The 18,308-nt window shown below is 39.2% G+C and overlaps 1 protein-coding gene across 2 annotated transcripts; it reads left to right on the top strand.

Moving 5' to 3' along the window:
- Positions 1-484: 484 nt before the first annotated feature.
- On the top strand, positions 485-17,992 carry R3HCC1L (R3H domain and coiled-coil containing 1 like). 2 transcript variants are annotated; one of them, XM_053450656.1, is made up of 8 exons: positions 557-599; positions 1,162-1,288; positions 8,590-10,232; positions 11,050-11,225; positions 11,580-11,650; positions 12,083-12,178; positions 14,592-14,732; positions 17,171-17,992. In XM_053450656.1, the coding sequence occupies exons 3-8, from the start codon at positions 8,625-8,627 to the stop codon at positions 17,221-17,223; spliced, it is 2,145 nt and encodes a 714-aa protein (XP_053306631.1). In that variant the 5' UTR covers positions 557-599; positions 1,162-1,288; positions 8,590-8,624; the 3' UTR covers positions 17,224-17,992. The 2 variants fall into 2 exon arrangements, with proteins under 2 accessions (XP_053306630.1, XP_053306631.1); XM_053450655.1 differs by lacking the exons at positions 557-599; positions 17,171-17,992 and adding an exon at positions 485-538 and having other exon boundaries at positions 14,592-14,952.
- The last annotated feature ends 316 nt before the right edge of the window (positions 17,993-18,308 follow it).

Here is an 18,308-nt window from a genome sequence, read left to right as displayed (position 1 = left end):
GAGATGGACTGCTGGGAGATGGACGGCTGGGAGATGGACGGCTGGGAGATGGGCTGCTGGGAGATGGGCTGCTGGGAGATGGGCTGCTGGGAGATGGATGGCTGAACCCCCATAGTGTTACTGAGTTTCACTTGGGTGCTTAGAAAACAGAACTTCTTCCCATTTGAATAAATACATATCATCATAGTGAGGCATCATACACATATGGGGGCCATTAACTGCACTGATGACAGTTCCTATGTCTTCTTTTGGAGAACAAACAGATGTTGATTGTTTGAACATTCTGCTCGCAGAACACAACGCTTATACCCCTGAGCGACAATTCCAACAAATGTCAACTTGTTGGAATAATGAAACTCTAAGGTAATGTCTTGTGCTTCGTTACTTCTTCACCACTGACCACCATGACGATTTTAAACGCAGAGGACCAGAAACGCGCAGCAACTGATTACACTTAAGTTTGGTCCTGCAGGCTCCCGGTAGCTGAGTGACATCACGCAGTCACATGACCCGAAGCAGCGCACTGCACAATTTCCCGGTAGCTAGTGGGAGATCTGTGTTCCGTGCAGGGTTGAGAAGATGGTCACGTTACATCCACTGTGAGTGGAGCCTGAGGTTCAGCCGCATTACTGATAAAGTATAATTTCCACGCTGAGCACTTTCTGCGTGTTTAGGGTTGATCTAGTGGACGTAATATATATATATATACCTATGTGCGTGTATGTTATGTGTTTACACCTTTCAAACCAGTCTTAATGGCTGCATATTCTCGCTGCCGGCTTGGCTGTGTATAGAAGTGTCCCCATATAAACTACCTGGACCGGGTGTAACATTATTATGTGTATATATATATATATATATATATATATATATATATATATATATGTGTGCGCGCACGCATGTTTTTTGTAGTTATTTGTATGTTGACGCTCTGCATAGACATGTTAACATGCATCACATGTTTGGAACACGGTTAAAAGAAGTAGTTGGAAAACAGCCGTGTAGATAAGGAACTCCACAGTCCCGTAATCAGACGCGCTGTAACTCATTTTTACTTTATCGAGTTCCGGATTTTGGGTAGAACGTTAGCAGAACGTTTAGAATATCACCGGCATTCTTGTACGTCTTGCCTTGTAATCGATTTCTTTATTTTTCTGGCAGGTAACAGGTCGGATAGCAGATTATGGACTAAACTGGATTTATTTGGCGTTACGAGGCACCTGTGTCACGGTTTAACAGTCTACATCCCTTAGAATGGTGTGCAAGATCTAAAAGTACTGCTTTTCAGGTACGGAGATCTAAAGTCTGTCTCTTTGTTTGCTGTTATATATCCCGGAGTGTGTGTAAGTGCTGTCTAATACATTATTACAATAAATCTAAGAGGATGGCTTGGTGCTTGTAACGTGCCAGTCATTCAATCACGTTTTAACAGATGGTTAGTTAGCTGTCATCGCTCTCTAATTGAAATGAAGTTTTGGATTCCTGATTGAATGGCATACGCAAATCTGTGCAGTTCTGTTGGCGAATCATTTGCAAATTGCAAAACGAACATTTTTTCTTTTCATTTCATTTATGTCATTGATGTATGTTCATTTAGATGACTAGACCTGCTTAAATCTTGGAGAAAAAAAAAAACCTATTAATCCATTTGTTGTTGGTGTCTAAATGGTAAATTAAAAATGGACACATTCCTACAGAAAAAAAATGTAGAGAAAATAATTTTGAAGAACATATGTTGTGTAAAACAAAAATAATAATAAATAAATAAAAAGTACTGCAAATAAGTGCGATAAGTTTGCTCTTAATAAAATGGTAATATCCAACTACAGTGGTGGGAGGTAAACACGTTGCTTTGGATTTCAGCTAATTAAAAAAATAAATAAAGCTCACAATCTGTATGATTTTTGGTGATAAAAGATTATGAAGGGAGTAGTGAGCACTAAGTGCTGGCTTACAAGGCTGAGTATAAATAAGGGTTAGAAGAATGAGCCGGTAAGTGTGCTGGCAAAAAATATGTAAGGGATCGGTGAAGCAAGCAAAGGAGCTCTCCAGCTCTATTTGGAGTCGATTGCGCATGGGCTCCCGTGCATCTTACTGCGCCATTTAACCCCTCCCCCACCTGTCTACACTACAAAGGAGGTAGTATTGCTCGGAACTCTTACACATGCTCAGTAGAGTTCCCATCCTAATGAATGGGAGCAGAGTTCCCATTGAAATTTCTGGAAGTAGCAGAAACCAATCGCATGAATGCTGAGCACTGATATTTTTGAAGCATACATATGATTGGCTGTTGATTCAGTGACATAACTGGGAGTGCTGCGGAGCATGTTTAAAAAGTTTTCTTACTAATACTTTATGGTTTCAGTCCAATTTAAAATAAAAAATATAATTGTGGAACTAGCCAGACCGCTAGCCAAACCACATTTAAAGGGGATGAGTTGCTTGTTCTCTAACTGAAGTTGTCATTCTGCAGTTCTGGTTATCTGACCATGCGCAGGTTTTCTTGCAGCACCTTTCAGTGATGCTGTTGGCCACTATCTTATTTAATAGTCAGGGATAGTGAGAGGTATTCATGCTGAATGTTCCCTAAAATTTGTGTTTTGGAAACTATTAGATTTTTAGGGATGGATTTTAAAGGCCATAGGATATGTAATCAAGGTTGTGGTCATTTTAAATTGCATAACCTTTTTGGGTTATTTTTTTTTTAAATAAACTTGGTTTAAGCAGTTTCGGCTCTGCTATGTAGTTGTCCCTTTAATCGGTTGTCACAGGATTATTTGCAGTTTAACCAATCTCTGCCTCAGTCCCCAGTGTCTTTAGAATTAGGTATATAGTCTACAGCTTCTTCATTAAACCACTTCTTCATTGCAATAAAGTTCTCTTGAGTGCCATTCTAGTTTTTCTCGGGAAGATATATTTAGTCAGTAGCAGAAACCTTATTACAACATTACACAAAAAATCTAGCAGTACAATTGGATTTTAAGATTACAACCCGTTGCTATGTTCTACCGACGTACAAAGTGTTCATCTGCACTTGGTGATGGGTTTGTAGAAATTAAGCGTGTATTTATTTTAATAGGTCAGCTTTTTGGCCTTGTGTCTCCTTAAAGGGACACTCCAGCCATTATATGCTCTTTAATGCATATGATACTTCCGTTGTCCCTTTCATGTTTTCCCTTTCGCAAATAAATGTGGGGAAACTGCAGAACCCCCCACAAGCACTTGCCCCCCTTCCCCACCAACTGGCCATTTGCTGTGCGGGAGATTTGGGCCGAAGACCTCTCCCTGCAAACGGTACACTCACCTCCAGTGAGCGCCCGCTTATGGAATCCAGGGGTCTGTTCACACTCCCTCGAAAAATGAACTTGGAGCACCCCCACTGATTTCAATGGGAGCACTTCTCTGACACTGATTGGCTGCTTGAAGCAGTCAATCAATGGCAAGAATTGGGCTATGGAGGATGGGAGCTGTATAGCTACAGCTACTACACCAGGTTGGTGCTTTTATTATTTTATTATAATTTTGTCATTTAATATGCGTTCTTTTCATTTTTTTGTATGTTAAACTGTCCCTTTCAAGTAGAGATGGCATCACAACCTGTATTGTAATATAGGGCCTGTTGAAATGAATTGTCGATATTTTTTAGATTTTTTTTTTTTTTTTTAATAAAAGGTGTTAATTCTGTGGTGACTTTCTTTTATTTTAATATCAATTCACATGTTATAAATGATTGGTTTTTTTTTTCAAAGTCATATTTGTTTGCTAGATTAATGCCAATGTACAGGTAGTAAATTCTTGCTCGAAGAAGGCACTCTGTGGTTTTGGAACGGGAGATCGATCTCTGTGCCGACTTGTGTAGCTTCATTATAACTCCGCTAATTACACAGACAGAATCCATCACACACAGATTAGTCTGTGCTGATGGGATTCGTTACTGTGTCACAGACCTGAAAAGGAATAATTGCAGGCAGTCTTGGCTAAGATCTCTTTATACAGACATATGCGATGCCTTTCTGTTCCTGTTGGCCATATGACACTTTACGCCGGGCGTCTTTGTGAGACTGCACGCAATCTGCACGTTGTTTCGTCTTACAAAAATATACAACAAGAAAAAAAACCTATTTTGTATGCATATTAATACTTTAGCATCGTTCGCTAAGTTATGTACGCTGTGAGTGTTACTAACCGTGTTTCCAGGCACTATAGAGCCACTGGTTGTAGTGAGCAAGGGTTGTGTTTATTCCCATGAGCGTGAAACAGAAAGGATTTGCTTCTGTAGAGAATAAAAACAAGAAACCGAAATAGAACCCTGGTACGTAGAATGTGAACAGCTGGCTTTGTATGTTAAACCCATCTAGTAAGCAGTATGAGAAGAAACATAGAGTTTGGCAGCAGGTGAGAACCATTTCAGCCCCACTAGTCTGCTCATTTTTTTTTTTTTTTAGGACAGTAGGGCTGCAACAACTAATCGATAAAATCGATAATGAAGATCATCAATTTCCATTTTCGATTAGTTGAATCGATTTTATCAAATATAAGATGAGGGTTTTTATCCGATTAATCGAAAAAGTAATCGGCCAACTAATCGGTTATGAAAAAAATAGTTTGGGGTAGCTTTTTGCATATACCATGCATTCCCTTACTGTATTCTCTTGTACTGCCTCTGCTGGGAGGCTGCTCCACCTCCTTGATTGTGTTATGCGAGTACATAATATACTGTAGATCTTGGTCACCACTTTCCCTGTCTCTTCTGTTTACCCTCCTGTTTTTACCTTTAACCATCGGATGTTTTGGAGGGTTTATTTTTTTATTTTTAGAAAAATGTGAATTTTGACTGCGTGGATATATGATGAAATGTGACGTTGTATTGTACACATTTAACGAGCATGGCACGGTCACGCGTTCCAAAATACTGTTTTATTGGTCTCTCTTAGTACGGTACAGAAAAGGTTTGCAGATCCCCTGGTAGATGGAAACGGTTTGTATTTGGCAACAGCGTTAAACTTTATAGCACTGCTTATATCGGACGGAGCTGTGTAACGCAGATGGAGGTGACACAGAAGGGCTGGCCGTACAAACTCTGTGTATCCAGAAGAAAGGGGGTATGATTGGCAGGCTGTCAGGCAACAAGAGGGTCCGTGATAAGATTTAACCCCCATGTTTTAAAATAAATAAATAAAAATATAATTCAGTTTGCACGTTTTATATCAGAAATATGGGGGAGAATGTGATTACTGCATCTATTGTCTTGTGTTTAGAAGGAAGAAGAATATTACACTTTTCACGTAGCCTCGGAGGATCTTTCTGCTTATAATGTGTTTTTTTGGGCCATATGCCCTTATTAATGCATAGTCTTGTGTTTAACCCTGTAGTTGCTTGATGTTTGCATCTACTGCAGATTTCTCAGATATAAGTCTTCCAGTTAGCTTGTTATGCTGTTTGTTTGTATTATTTATATGTTTTTTTTAATGTATTCTTTTAACCCAGCTATAAATTGTGGAACAGATATATTAGTGGCGGTGTTATATGATGCCATCTGTTCACTCTCATTCAGTTAGCGTATGTGAAAAGAGACTCCCCCCCCCTTAGTTATAGGTGTTTTTATGTCTAAATATATGTAGAAATAATGGGGCATAAAAAAGAAGGTGACCTTAAATTATAAGTGTGAGTTGAAAGTACTTGTCTTACATGTCTATATCAAGTTAAACTACTAGCATGTTACATAGAAACATAGAATTAGACAGCAGATAGGACCCATTCGGCCCATCCGTCTGCCCATTCTTCCTGATGCAAGACTCTAATCAGTTGTTGGTCTCGTCTTATATTTAGGAGACAAATGCTTATCCCATGCATGTTTAAATTCCCACTGTGTTAACATCTACCAGTTCAGCTGGGAGGCTGATCAGTAGAATAAAACTCCCTTAGGTTCCGTCTGTACCCAGTAATGCATTATCTCTGCACTACAGTTGGAGTCGCCCAGAATAAAACAATAGAGGACCCTCCAGCCATCCTGCGTCCTTTAATGCATATGATAGCAGAGTGGTCCCCATTGCTAATGCATGGAGGGATTATGCGGAACTCAAACACATTTGCCCCTTTCCACCTCCTGACATGTCATATACCCGAGTCCCTGAGCATTCCCAAGGGGAGACCCTCTCTTCCCCTCCATGCGCATGTGCAGAAAGTGCTCCCATTATTTCACTGCGATTATTTCCTCGCTGATTGCCTGCTTCATGGAGGAGGCATTCATTCTGATGCAGCTCTAGAGTTGCAGTGTCTCGTAAAGGTCAATATTTATTTCTAAGAGAATGCATATTAAAGGACTTGGATGTGGACTGAGGACACAACCTGCTGGAGCCATAAAGTGAAAATGCCACATGGGGACAGTACGGTTCCAGTCCTGTCTCCTTTCTTTGGGCAGATATAATCTGCAGCCTTATGTGGTCTGCGGGTTATGGAATCATAACCCTTTTTTCAGAAGCTCTGCCAGTTTTCTGCTCTCACTAGAATCCAAAGTTATAGTCACAATGCAGCAGTCGCTCCAGAAAGAACCTTGCAATTAGTATGTCCCCAGCTGTGAGTAAATATGTTGTTCTCTTCTGGGAAGAACTTTATTTAATTTATGGTATGCTTCAGATTAAACCCTTTCACGGTCAGCGAAGCCAGTAAAACATTTCCAGCAAGATTAAGTGTTTTCTGCTAACTTTAACAAGGTTCGCACGTTTTCTCCCTTTTTTTGCGGCTATCCAGCAGTATTGTAGCTGTTCACACTAGAAAATAAAAGGGCCGCAGTTTCAGTTTGAACCTGTCGTTGGAAGCTAATTAATCCGGGTAACACGGATTCCAACTTTGAAAACAAAAGTACATTTGTATGAAACATTTAGTAAATATCTTGGGAATCTTTAGCTTATCTATGTTGCAGAATTGGGGCTCTGAAGGATGAGGTTCTGGCACCCAAGCTCCAAGGCCTGGACATTGGACGTATATTGTAGGGTTCATCATCATGCACGGTGAAGAGCCATTCCTGGCTAGTTTCCCCTGCAGAAGGGGCTGAGCTGGCCCTGCACGATGCACAGGTCAAAAAGACATTAAGAAGTGTCCCTGATTTCATCAGGCCTAATCAGCCCCTGTTACAGGTGAAAGGTAGAGGGGCTGGCACCTTCTTAGTAAAGCCTTGCAGTACCTCCGGTTCCTGATTTAGCACACATACACATACTTACCTTACTGGTAGCCGGTCACCCTAACTGGTTGCACACTGTGCGAGTGGCCTTGCTTTTATTGTAGGGTCACATGACGTTGCGTTGTCACCCCTTTGAGCTCCTGCCTCCATGAGTGGACTGGTACTGGTGGGTGGCTTAGGTTGGCTATTGATAATAGCAAAGGTGATTACTTGATACAGCAATTCTCCTGCTAGGTTCCTGCTATAGTGAGTGAACCTAGATGTGTGTGTGTGTGTGTGTGTGTGTGTGTGTGTGTGTGTGTATATATACATATACATATACATATACATATATATATATATATATATATACATATACATATAGGTCTCTAGTTTAAGGATTACTCTTTAGGTGTAACTGTATTCTATGTACGATAAACTCAAGTGAATAGCAACACTCTGTCAATTTAGACACTTAAAAGGACAGAATATTAGCGCGGGGGGTGGTGACTGACTCGTCCCTTCAGGCGCACCGCTGTGGATATTATACAGCCCAACCACCCGTTCCCCTGGAACCCAGTTTCTATGTTATACCCCTTTTTCCTATTGCCCCGACCCAGAAGCTGCCCTCTGCCGCCCACACCGCCCACACCGCCAGGCCCAGTACCAGGACATACAGGTTTTAGGTTTGGAACTGCTGGGCAGCTAGAATAGCCTCCTGCCCCACTATGCCAGGGCTGACTGTCTGTGGAAGATATCAGAGGCTAATCACGTTATCTCGCCTATTGTTCCTGGGAGACCTGAATCCCCCAGCTAAAGGGGGTGGTTATGTTACTCAGACGTCTCATTCTGTGTGTTGATGTGATTATGTGGATATATATACCGGTATCTGTGTACAATAAAGCGTTCTTAATGTTATACCCTACACTGAGTCTCGGCTAGTGACTGGGAAACCGGGGAAAGTGTGTTGTCCTGGGCTAAGAGAGCATAAGATAGCGGAGGTACTAGCCAGATCCGTGACAGGGGGTCTTGAGAAATAGCAAAATGACTTATGGAGGGACCATGTAAATTTAAAAGAACCCCCATCTATCACATGCATTAAATAATTAACATTTGTGCCAATATAAATTGATGTATTATAGGAACGTCAAAAGAAGAAACTGATGTTTCTACATGCACAGTTGATTAATTTGCTGCGTCAGTTGTTACGGCACAATGGAAGTGTTACACAAAAAGCTAACTTGCTTTAACAATCAGTTTGGTTTAGAATATTTGAAATTGCAGATCAAGCTGGGAGACAGAGCTTTGCAATTCCTGGGTCTGTGTGCAGCGTCATCTGTTCAGCTGCACAATACAATACATATGTAGTTTGTCTATTGCCACAAGCAGGTACTGTGTTATTCAGATTATTTTTTTGTTTGTTTTAACAGATAATAAGCAATCTTTTACAACTTTGGGGAAGAATATGGAGAAATGCAGATCTCGACCCCGAAGACCCGACAAAGCACTTTATGTTCCGAAAGCTAGACGGAGTACAGCCGATCATGAGGACCATGAACTTAACAAGCCCGCTGTGCAAATAGATGACTGCAGCCTGGATTCTCAGGGTGATGGGAGCAGCGAGAATAAATTACATCACAAAAATGCTACTCAAAAGAATAGGCAAGGCGTTGCCAAGAGCAGTTCCTATTCTAGAGGTATTGAAGCAGATGAGACAGATGGCAAACCGTCCAAATCCAAAATCTCTCCGAAATATTCAAAACAAAAAGAAAGGAAACATTCTAGCAAGCAGACAAAGGCCAAGCTGAACAGTTCGTTATCTGAAGCTTTTAATAGTCTCCTTGTTAATGAGGAAAAAGAAACTTTGTTGCTGGAAACGGATGAAAGCTTTGTGACGGCATCTCATGCTGCTTCTGTTCCTCACAACATTTCTCTGTCGAATGAAACAGAGCAGGTTGCAACTCAGGGCGATTGTGAGAACCCGAGTCTTGGAGAAAAGCTTGCAAATAGAGGGTCAGGAGAGGGTAAAGTAGAGCAAGACGGGTCTATGAGGAAAGAGCACATCAAGGAAAGAGATGAATCTAGGAAGTCGGTAGAAGATGCATCAGGGTTTACAGATTTATGTCAGGATGACCCTACTGTATCGTCAAGCATAGCCAGGTTATCTAGCCCCGAGGATCTGGTAATAGGAACCAATGAAGTGTCTGTGTGTGACAGCAAAACATTAGATTTTTCTTCCAGGTCTATGCATAGCAGCTGTGAGAATTTGGCACAGAATACAGGCAACATAATCGAAGAAAAGCATAATGCTTCACTCTCTGATACAGATAATGCCAAAGTAATTTCCACAACTCACATTAATATTCCTGAAAACATATCTGGACAGTTTACAGTCTGTTTAAGCGATCCACATAAAATAAGTACTGAAAATATTGCAGAAAAATTGGATTTATCACCTCCAGTAACAGAGGATGCCTCAGAACACATGACACAATGTAGCAGAAGCGTTGTCTGTGTGAGTAATCCCAGTAGCATCACAGCAGATGAAAACATCACGGATTTAAAAGAATGCGCGGATGAAAGAGGCAAAGGGGTAGCAGATGACATTCATTCTTCCAAAATCCCCATAAAATGTGACAACAGAAATGCCGAACCTCAAAATGGGAATAAATCTGAAGAATTATGTGAGGGTAGGGGTGAAGGCAATTGCAGAAACATGAATAATGCAGATAAGGGGCCGGGATGCATTAGTCATATAACAGAAGCTGAAAGTATAACGCTGACAGAAGCTGAAAATATAACGCTGACATCTGTAAGCAGCTCGGATGATCTGCCAGGGGAGGACATACACAGTACATCGTCTAGGCCCGTGCAGGAGGCAAAAGGTTCCTCAAGCACCAAAAACGAGACTAACAAAGAGCACAGGGATGAACGACCTTGTGTGGCTATTTCTGAGGTCTCGACTGAAAATCCAAACCTGACTCAAGGTGCTGGGAGTGAAGATGATGACGAGAGCTGGGATGCTCTGTTCACTGATGATGGAGAGTGCCTTGACCCTCATTTGTTGGAAGAGGTAAAGTTGCCGTGCACTTTGAACCCCGTGATATGCGATATACATCAGCAGCCAGTCCTGCTCTGTTCGAGAACGCGTGTCCGTGTCCTCTTAAGCATCATGGCAAATGTTTTGCTCTTTGCTGGAGAACACTAAACGGGACCAATAGTTTGTGAAACTTATACTTCGCTTCGGTTACTGCAGATTCATGTAATCCGAGATCTCAGCGGGTGAATAGTTGCTAGATTGGAAACCTGTTGCTTAATTTCTCACCATTGACTATGGCCATTGGTAGAACTATGCAGCCAATGGGAGATCAGCACAGATAATGCCGGTAAGAGAGAGAGGGAATGTGATTTAAACATTTAAATATATAAAGTGAAATAAGGAGGGAGGTTTGTTTCAGAGGAGAAGAAATGTTAGAGCTAGAGGTCATCTGAAACGAAAAGGGTCAAAAGGCTTAGATGACATGTAAGAATGTTTCTTTACTGAGAGAGTTGTAGATAAGTAGAACATCTTCCCAGCAGAAGTTTTACGAGCTCATACAGTAAGGGAATTTAAACATGCATGGGATAGGCAATCCTAATCTAAGATGAGACCGTGAACTAAATAATGATTTAATGGGCAAATGGCTCTTACCTGCCATCAAATCCTAATATTTGTAAAACGTTTAACGCTATGTTATTTTACCGGTATGTCATTCAATACGGATGTTTATATTTGGCTGTTTAGTCATTGTGCTATTCCACATGATACAGGTTTTATCTTTTCATAAATCATCCAATAATCTCTAGAAATCATTTTCTTACTATGAATGAAACGATTCTTGTCTTTTAAGCTAACAAACCACGAGAAGAGCAGAGAGGACTCGCAGACATCCAGATTTAACTACTATGACTATGAGCCACAAGAAGCAGAATTTGATGATTCGGAATTATCCCATGTGATCGAAATCTATGACTTCCCTGCAGAGTTTAAGACAGAGGACCTAATGCGTGCGTTTTCCAATTACCAGTGAGTCAGACCTATTGTTGTTATTACAAAGTTATTGATCATGGTGATAATATGATGTCTTTCAGAGTGGTTCATTTTCCCACAAATTCCCGCAGACACATTGCGCAATCTTATGAAAAGCCCAGAACTGTGGGGGCTGTTACAGCCGCAAAGCTGTGATAAAGGGGGATCTTCATATTAATGCCCGTGGATTTGGAATGAGATGTTCAACAAGTCCGTATAGGTTGAATATTGTAATTACATCAGAAGTGGATGGAATATGTAGTTGCATATTCCATTGTGTGATTAGAAACTATTTCATATGCCAGACACGGGGAATGATTTAATTTATTTAATCAATCATTTGTGCAACAGGAAAAAAGGATTTGACATTAAATGGGTTGATGAAACACATGCCCTCGGTCTGTTCTCCAGTCCAATTACAGGTATTATCTTTTTTTTACTTCCGAGTCTATTACAATTATATAATATAGTTTTGCGTTTTTACTGCGACTTGTGAACCATGTTTGCATGGGTTTTCTCCACTTTCAAAGTTAGTACACACTCTAACAAAGTGGTATTTCCCAATGTAATGCAGTTAGTAATAAGGATGTCTATTCAAAGGGTAGCAACTTGGTACGCAACAAATATGTAATATAAGGGAACCCATTGTGAGAGATATATGTGATGGCCAGTCTATTCATTGCCCAAAAGTTAAAAACGTAGTAAGATTTTCTATCTTGTAGCTTAAATAGAACTAGGTTTTTATCTGACGATCTGCAAAGAAAGTTATAACTTCAATCGCATTCACGTTCTGATACATGTGTGGCATGTGATTAACGAAGCAACTGCTTACAAGACTTGTTGACTTCCTATAGCCCGCGATGCCTTGTCCAACAAGAATCCAATGGTCAAAGTCCGCCCAATGTCTCAAGCTTCAAGAGCTTCTCGAGCCAAAGCAAGATCATGTTCTGGTAAGTGGAAATCAAATAAAACGATTACAGTAACAGCACAAAGGCTCAGAGAGGAACCCTTTGGGGTTTATTCATTTAAGGGACAGGAGAGTTGGGGAAGAATTGTGTTTCAGCTCTTTGACTTCACTCTACATTACAAAAACCAACCCCGGTGAACTAGCCCTGTATGCTGTATTGTCAAATCTGCAAGATCTCTTCAATGACTCCCTTCACATCGAATTACATATTATACAGGGCGAGCTCAAGAGAAACCTTCCATTGTTGGCCCTTCATAATAGATAGCGAAATAGGGAAGCACAACTCCTCCTTTAGTGAACAGATCTCATAGTTCAGCAAAAATATCATGGTTTCACTAATTTAACAAGTTATTGGTCTTTAATGCCATTTTTCTTGAAACAGAAATAAAACTTCTTTTTAAAGTTTCGATATATTTACGTCCAGTGCGTTTTGGTTTGATTGCTGTTTAAACTTTTGCACTAAGCGCCCATGTGGCACTCAAAGAATTGATTATTTATAAAATACAAATACATTAAAGTTTAGTTTTATTCATCTTCCAGTAAGCATCTCCCTGGGCCGGTTTATCATTATATTGATCTGCTCTGAGTGCTTGATTAAGCAGACTCTGTGCATGTTGCATGTTCATGAGGTTAATTATCACTGGTAGATTTACTAGTAAATGACCATTATATTAGTGGTACTCCGCATTTTGCATCTTTCTCTAATTTTTCATACCAGGAACATTATTGTTTGGGTATTTTGTTTAGAACCATCAATTATACCATAAAGGCACTAATGATAGGCTTGATTTTATTAAAATTGAACTTTTCCTCTATGTGAAACGCTCACTTACGTTGTGATTGAAGCTACCGCTTACGTCAAGGCTAACAAATGTAAATAAGGAAATTTAGCTTTTTAATTAATCTCTCAGGATTATTTTGTTTGAGCAGGGTCCTCTTTACCTTTTTGTTTCTGTAAATCCAAATTAAACGATGCGCTACTTGATAGGACCTACAGCGCTGCAGAATCCGATGGTGCTTCATAAATCAACAAATAATAATAATTATTCTTTTATTTGCTTTTCTGAGATAACGGTTTTTTATTATTTTTTGCAAATATTTATATGTGATAGTCCGACCATATAAAAGTGAATTTACCAAAAAAAAAAAGTTGTTCGTTTGTTAAGCTTCTGTAAATTGTTACGTTCATAATCGTACATCTTTGATGTAGAAGAACCTTATGAGTTGGTATTTAAGCCTTAAAATCGTGACCGTTAAAATTGTCTCCAGTGTGGTCGCCGTGACATCATAATGGGGAACCATCCAGTTCCAAGAAAATGTAAAAAAAAATTACAAAATAAAAATAAAAAATTAAATATAGGTGCACAGACGCCTTTGTGCCACTCTCGCCATAAAAATACATTGCCCCCTGAAGTATAGGAACAAGAAAAATAGTGTAGAATGTAAAAACCACTAACCAATTTGATATTCCTAGACATAGAACACATTTTAGAATCTATTTAGCAGGTTATTTCTATTGGCTATTTTTCAAATATAAGTGTGTTTTTTTTTTTCTATATCATTTTTTATAATACATTGTATGATCAATGAAAAGAATTGTGTGGGTATGGTAAATGAGAACGAAGAAATTTATAGCTAAACACACGGCAGAGATCTAAAAACCGTTGTCAAGAAGGGTACAAAATCTCAAAAATAGTCCTTGGCTGTTCATTTTCCAACTGGACATGTTTGTGAAAATCTATGTAATCGGTGAGAATATTAAACTGGCCCTTGAACACTTTTCACATTTTAAGGAATTTAAAAGTACATATTTTTTCATATCAAATTGCAAAGTTTTGGAGATTTTAGCAGGTTTTAAGTAAATGTGACTCTTGCACACAGGCACTTTGGGCAACCACAGGAGGATTGTTCTATGACAGAAGTTCTTCATTATTGCATCGATGTGCCCTTGGCCTAACTGTGTCCTTAGTCTTTGTAAACATGACCCTGTTTTAACAGTCTCTTTGGAACCATGTAAAAGTAAAAGCATCCGTTTCTATATATATATATATATATATATATGTATATATATGTATATGTGTATATATATGTATATGTGTATATATATGTATATGTGTATATATATGTATATGTGTATATATATGTATATGTGTATATATATGTATATGTGTATATATATGTATATGTGTATATATATGGTACTTTGAGATCTATAGAAAAGGACGTTTTTAATTGTTAATTTCAAGTAGCAACAAAATTGTAGGGTGTTAGATGAGTATTAAAAGTTGACCGGCTCTGGTGCAATAGAATTAACCCTTTATTCCTAAAATCCATTTAGATATCGTTATAGCATGAAATAATTTTCTTTACCCCCTCCATCCTTTGTTCTTATGTAGATTTTCTGCAGCCTGCTAAAGAGCGTCCACAAACGTCTGCGGTTCTTGCAAGGAGACTTGTGATTAGTGCCCTGGGAGTGAGAAGTACCCAGACCAAAGCGGAGAGGGAGGCTGAACGAAAGAAGCTTCAGGAAGCTAGAGGTGAGAGGAAGCAATTATATTTTGCAGACACTTCTGTTTTTGAGCAGTCACTGTTAACTGCAGCAGATGCTAAAGAGCTAAGGATAGCAGCTCTTTTATTCCCCTTGTTATGTTAAGTTTATTATGATCGAGTTAGGTGAACTACCCTGTGTATAACACTCAGTTCCCATACCGTCTCTCTGTTAAATACCTTCTATCCCTAAGCAGTAAATCTCAAATTTAATTTTAGAGTGTTTGATTTAAAAAAAAAAAAAAAAGCTTTCTGCCGGTATTAATTTATATTGCTTTCTTTTTGTTGAAGGTTGGCCTTTCAGTGTTAAACTTTCCAGGCTAACGGCTTTTAAATTGCTCAATCCTTAAAGAGCCAGCACACCCAATCTACCTGAAAGTAGTAAAGTTTGCATAATCATTGTCTTCAACAGTTAGTTTCCAATAGTGTCAATGGATGCTAAGCAAAGCTATTTATATTGTTATGCAAACACTTAATGATTTTGCAAGCATTACATATAAGTAAAGTTTGCCTAATCATTAAAATAGTAAAGTACAGTTATGCTCCAGATAAAGAGAGAACCTTCACTGTCCATTATTAAGGTGCACTGAACAGACATATATTTCCTTAAAACCTTAAATATCTGTGTGTGTGTATATATATATGTATATATATATATATATATATATATATATATATATATATGTATGTATGTATATATATGTATATATATTGTTTATTGGATTCTTCTAAGTTATTCGTTCCAGATTGTTCCACAAGGTGGCGCTCCCAGAACCATAGATACCCAATTAAATAGATTGCTTGGAGTTTTATCTGCAGACATTTCCAATGTATTTTTGACGTGTGTGTATATATATGTATGTGTGTGTGTATGTATGTATGTGTATATATATATATGTAGCTGAAGGTGAATAAGTAAAATTGTTAGGATCTTAAGTGTGGTCCTCTAGAGCAATTAGGCTCAAACAGTTTTTATTTACTAGTGGACTAAACAAAAACCTAGCTCAGGTTAGAGCCCTCGCTGGCTATACTTTGCTGGGTCACTGGCTAAACACCCACTAACTATACCTCCCTAACTGACTCTGCAAAACTCCCCCAGACACAACACCCAGGTCCAGGCAGTGCCGCAATTGGTCCCAGGGATGTTCTTCAGGGCCCCTCTTTGCCCTGGGAGCTCACGGGGACCTCCTCTCCCCTCATCAGTCTCCCTAAATCTGTTGCTTGAAGGAGTTTAAATGTCCAGCGCCTGCACCTGATGCAGGCTTCATGCAAATCCCAGACTGGATCCTGCAACCAGACCGGTCTTTGGAGTTGGAAGCACTGGCCCAGCCTGCTCTCCGAGGACCCAGGGACCCAAACACAAGATATGGACATGATCGGTGCCCAAAACTCACGCAAAACATCTCCCTGGGTCTGTACAGTGTTACAATAAATATATATATATTATAGCAATCGCAGTGCAGACACATGTCTGTGGAAGTCTGAATGTGACACGCTGAAATAAACATTACTTACAATTCCAGTTATGGAAACTGTCAGCAGGCTGAATTTTTTATCGTCATATAATGATTGTTTGGAGTTTTGGATTATGTCTTTATGAAAGGTTAAATAACCATTTATTGCCTAGTTGAAGTACATTGAAGTAATTTACGCATCAAATCTATGTTCTCTTTTATATAGTTTATATTTAACTGCAAATAGTGAAAACTGCTTGGTAGTAATATTTTCTTTCCCCTCTGTCTTGCATCGTTCTGAAATAAATGATAGCATGGTAGTAATTAATCATTCTCTGTATATACCAACATTGCTTCTCTCAGCAATCTGTATATAGTCAGATAGTCTCTGCCCTTTCTGGCAAATGCTTGGAAATGACCACAGAGCTTCGATAAAATGTAAATGGATCACCTAGCATCTGAGGATGCCTCGAATATTAAATATATATTCATCGGGACCCCCTCCGTTTGATACCCCCCCAGGGAATTGCCTAGCTGAAGATGTTTCTTCTAATATATCTCCTGCCCAAGAGCTCCAAGGTATCTTAGGAGACCCCCTTGTGGGCGCAGAATGCCGTTCTATTCATACACAGGGGTAAGGGGGTGGTAGTACCGTTTATCGTTTTCCTTGAAGTATTTTCTTCCATGTATGAGAATGAGCATCAAAGTGTATTTTAATACATATTCATTTTTGATGGGGGCACTAAACCATCCCTAAACCTTCTTTTGTGACAGGACCACTCAAAGACTAACAAAGAGATATAGTCTGCTACAGGCCTCGTGTAACGGAAACATTTATTCAGCTGATAAATACCTCTCTGATGAACAACATAATTGCCCTTCTCCGTTTCATTCAGAGTACGAGATAACGGCAGAAACGGCAGGTGCCGGCGAATTGAGAATAGAATCTTTCAAGCCTTCTATTTTCTTTCCAGAGAGAAGACATTTAGAAGCCAAGCAGCGTGAAGATGCCTGGGAAGGAAGGTGATGACACCGATGTTTGATCACAGTTGGAAGAATGACACGTATCTGTAACAAAGATCCTCCAAACAGGCATAAAAGATTTTTGTTTGCGACATACTCGGTGATTGACCTATTCTTAAAGCCTTTGTTTAGATTTTGTCTCGCACAGTAGACATTTTTAAAGTGTTTGAACTGGCAAATAAGTGGAGAACTGGAAGGGAGTGATACGTTTACAGTTTTCCATTGAAATCACTCTCCAGATAAAAAGAATGTTAAGCGGATTTTATTTGTGTTTTTTCCTTTTTTTTTTCTTTTTTTTGGAATAAGAGAAATGAGGCTGATTTTTCTTTTTAAAGAAACACCTTTCGGTGTTAAAATATTCATTGAGTAGCTATGAGCTAGATAATTCACGGCAGACTTATGTACTTTGATGTTGGAAGTAGTGAAACATTTAAAGCGGAACAAGCGAACACAAAGCAATGAAATATGTTGTCGAGCTTTTGTGAGGGATGCCTGAAAATTGCAGTGATTCTGAGGAGTGTGTTATCAATTATAATAGATCAAAAGCGAATAGCGCATCGCACCCAGAGTCCCTCAAATACATTATCCGGCGTTCTAGCATCTATCGGGTAGCGCTCGCTGCTGTACGAGTGTCATTTGTTTTATTCACCAGCGAAAGATCTCCAGAATTGAATTATTTCCTAAAATATGAGTTATATTTTTTTTTGAATCGGTTAAAGATGCTGTTCCACTTGGACAAAGCATTAATCACACTGTGTGGTATTCTGAGCTAGTAAACCACTAGTTTCTAATGCTGCATTTGGATACAAAAGAGTCTAATTGAGCAGAATAGATGAAAATAGGTGATGTGATATCATCATCCTCTGTTAGTGGCACTGGCTGCCCATCTCTGGTGCTTCTTAAAGATGCTGTTCCATCTTCTCTGCTCGATTTATGTTTTTTTTTTTTTTTTTTTTATAACTAGGATCTTCACCCCCAGTAATATGGATGCTCAAACTCTTTCCAGAAATAACTAATTATGTACTTTTTTTCTCATTCATTATTTTTCAAGGAATTTTTGACAGGTTATAAAAGCAGGCATTGGTAGTA

This window comes from Spea bombifrons, chromosome 11 (assembly GCF_027358695.1).
Source record: "Spea bombifrons isolate aSpeBom1 chromosome 11, aSpeBom1.2.pri, whole genome shotgun sequence".
Classification (NCBI taxonomy): domain Eukaryota; kingdom Metazoa; phylum Chordata; class Amphibia; order Anura; family Pelobatidae; genus Spea; species Spea bombifrons.
This window is presented reverse-complemented; position numbering and strand designations above follow the sequence as displayed.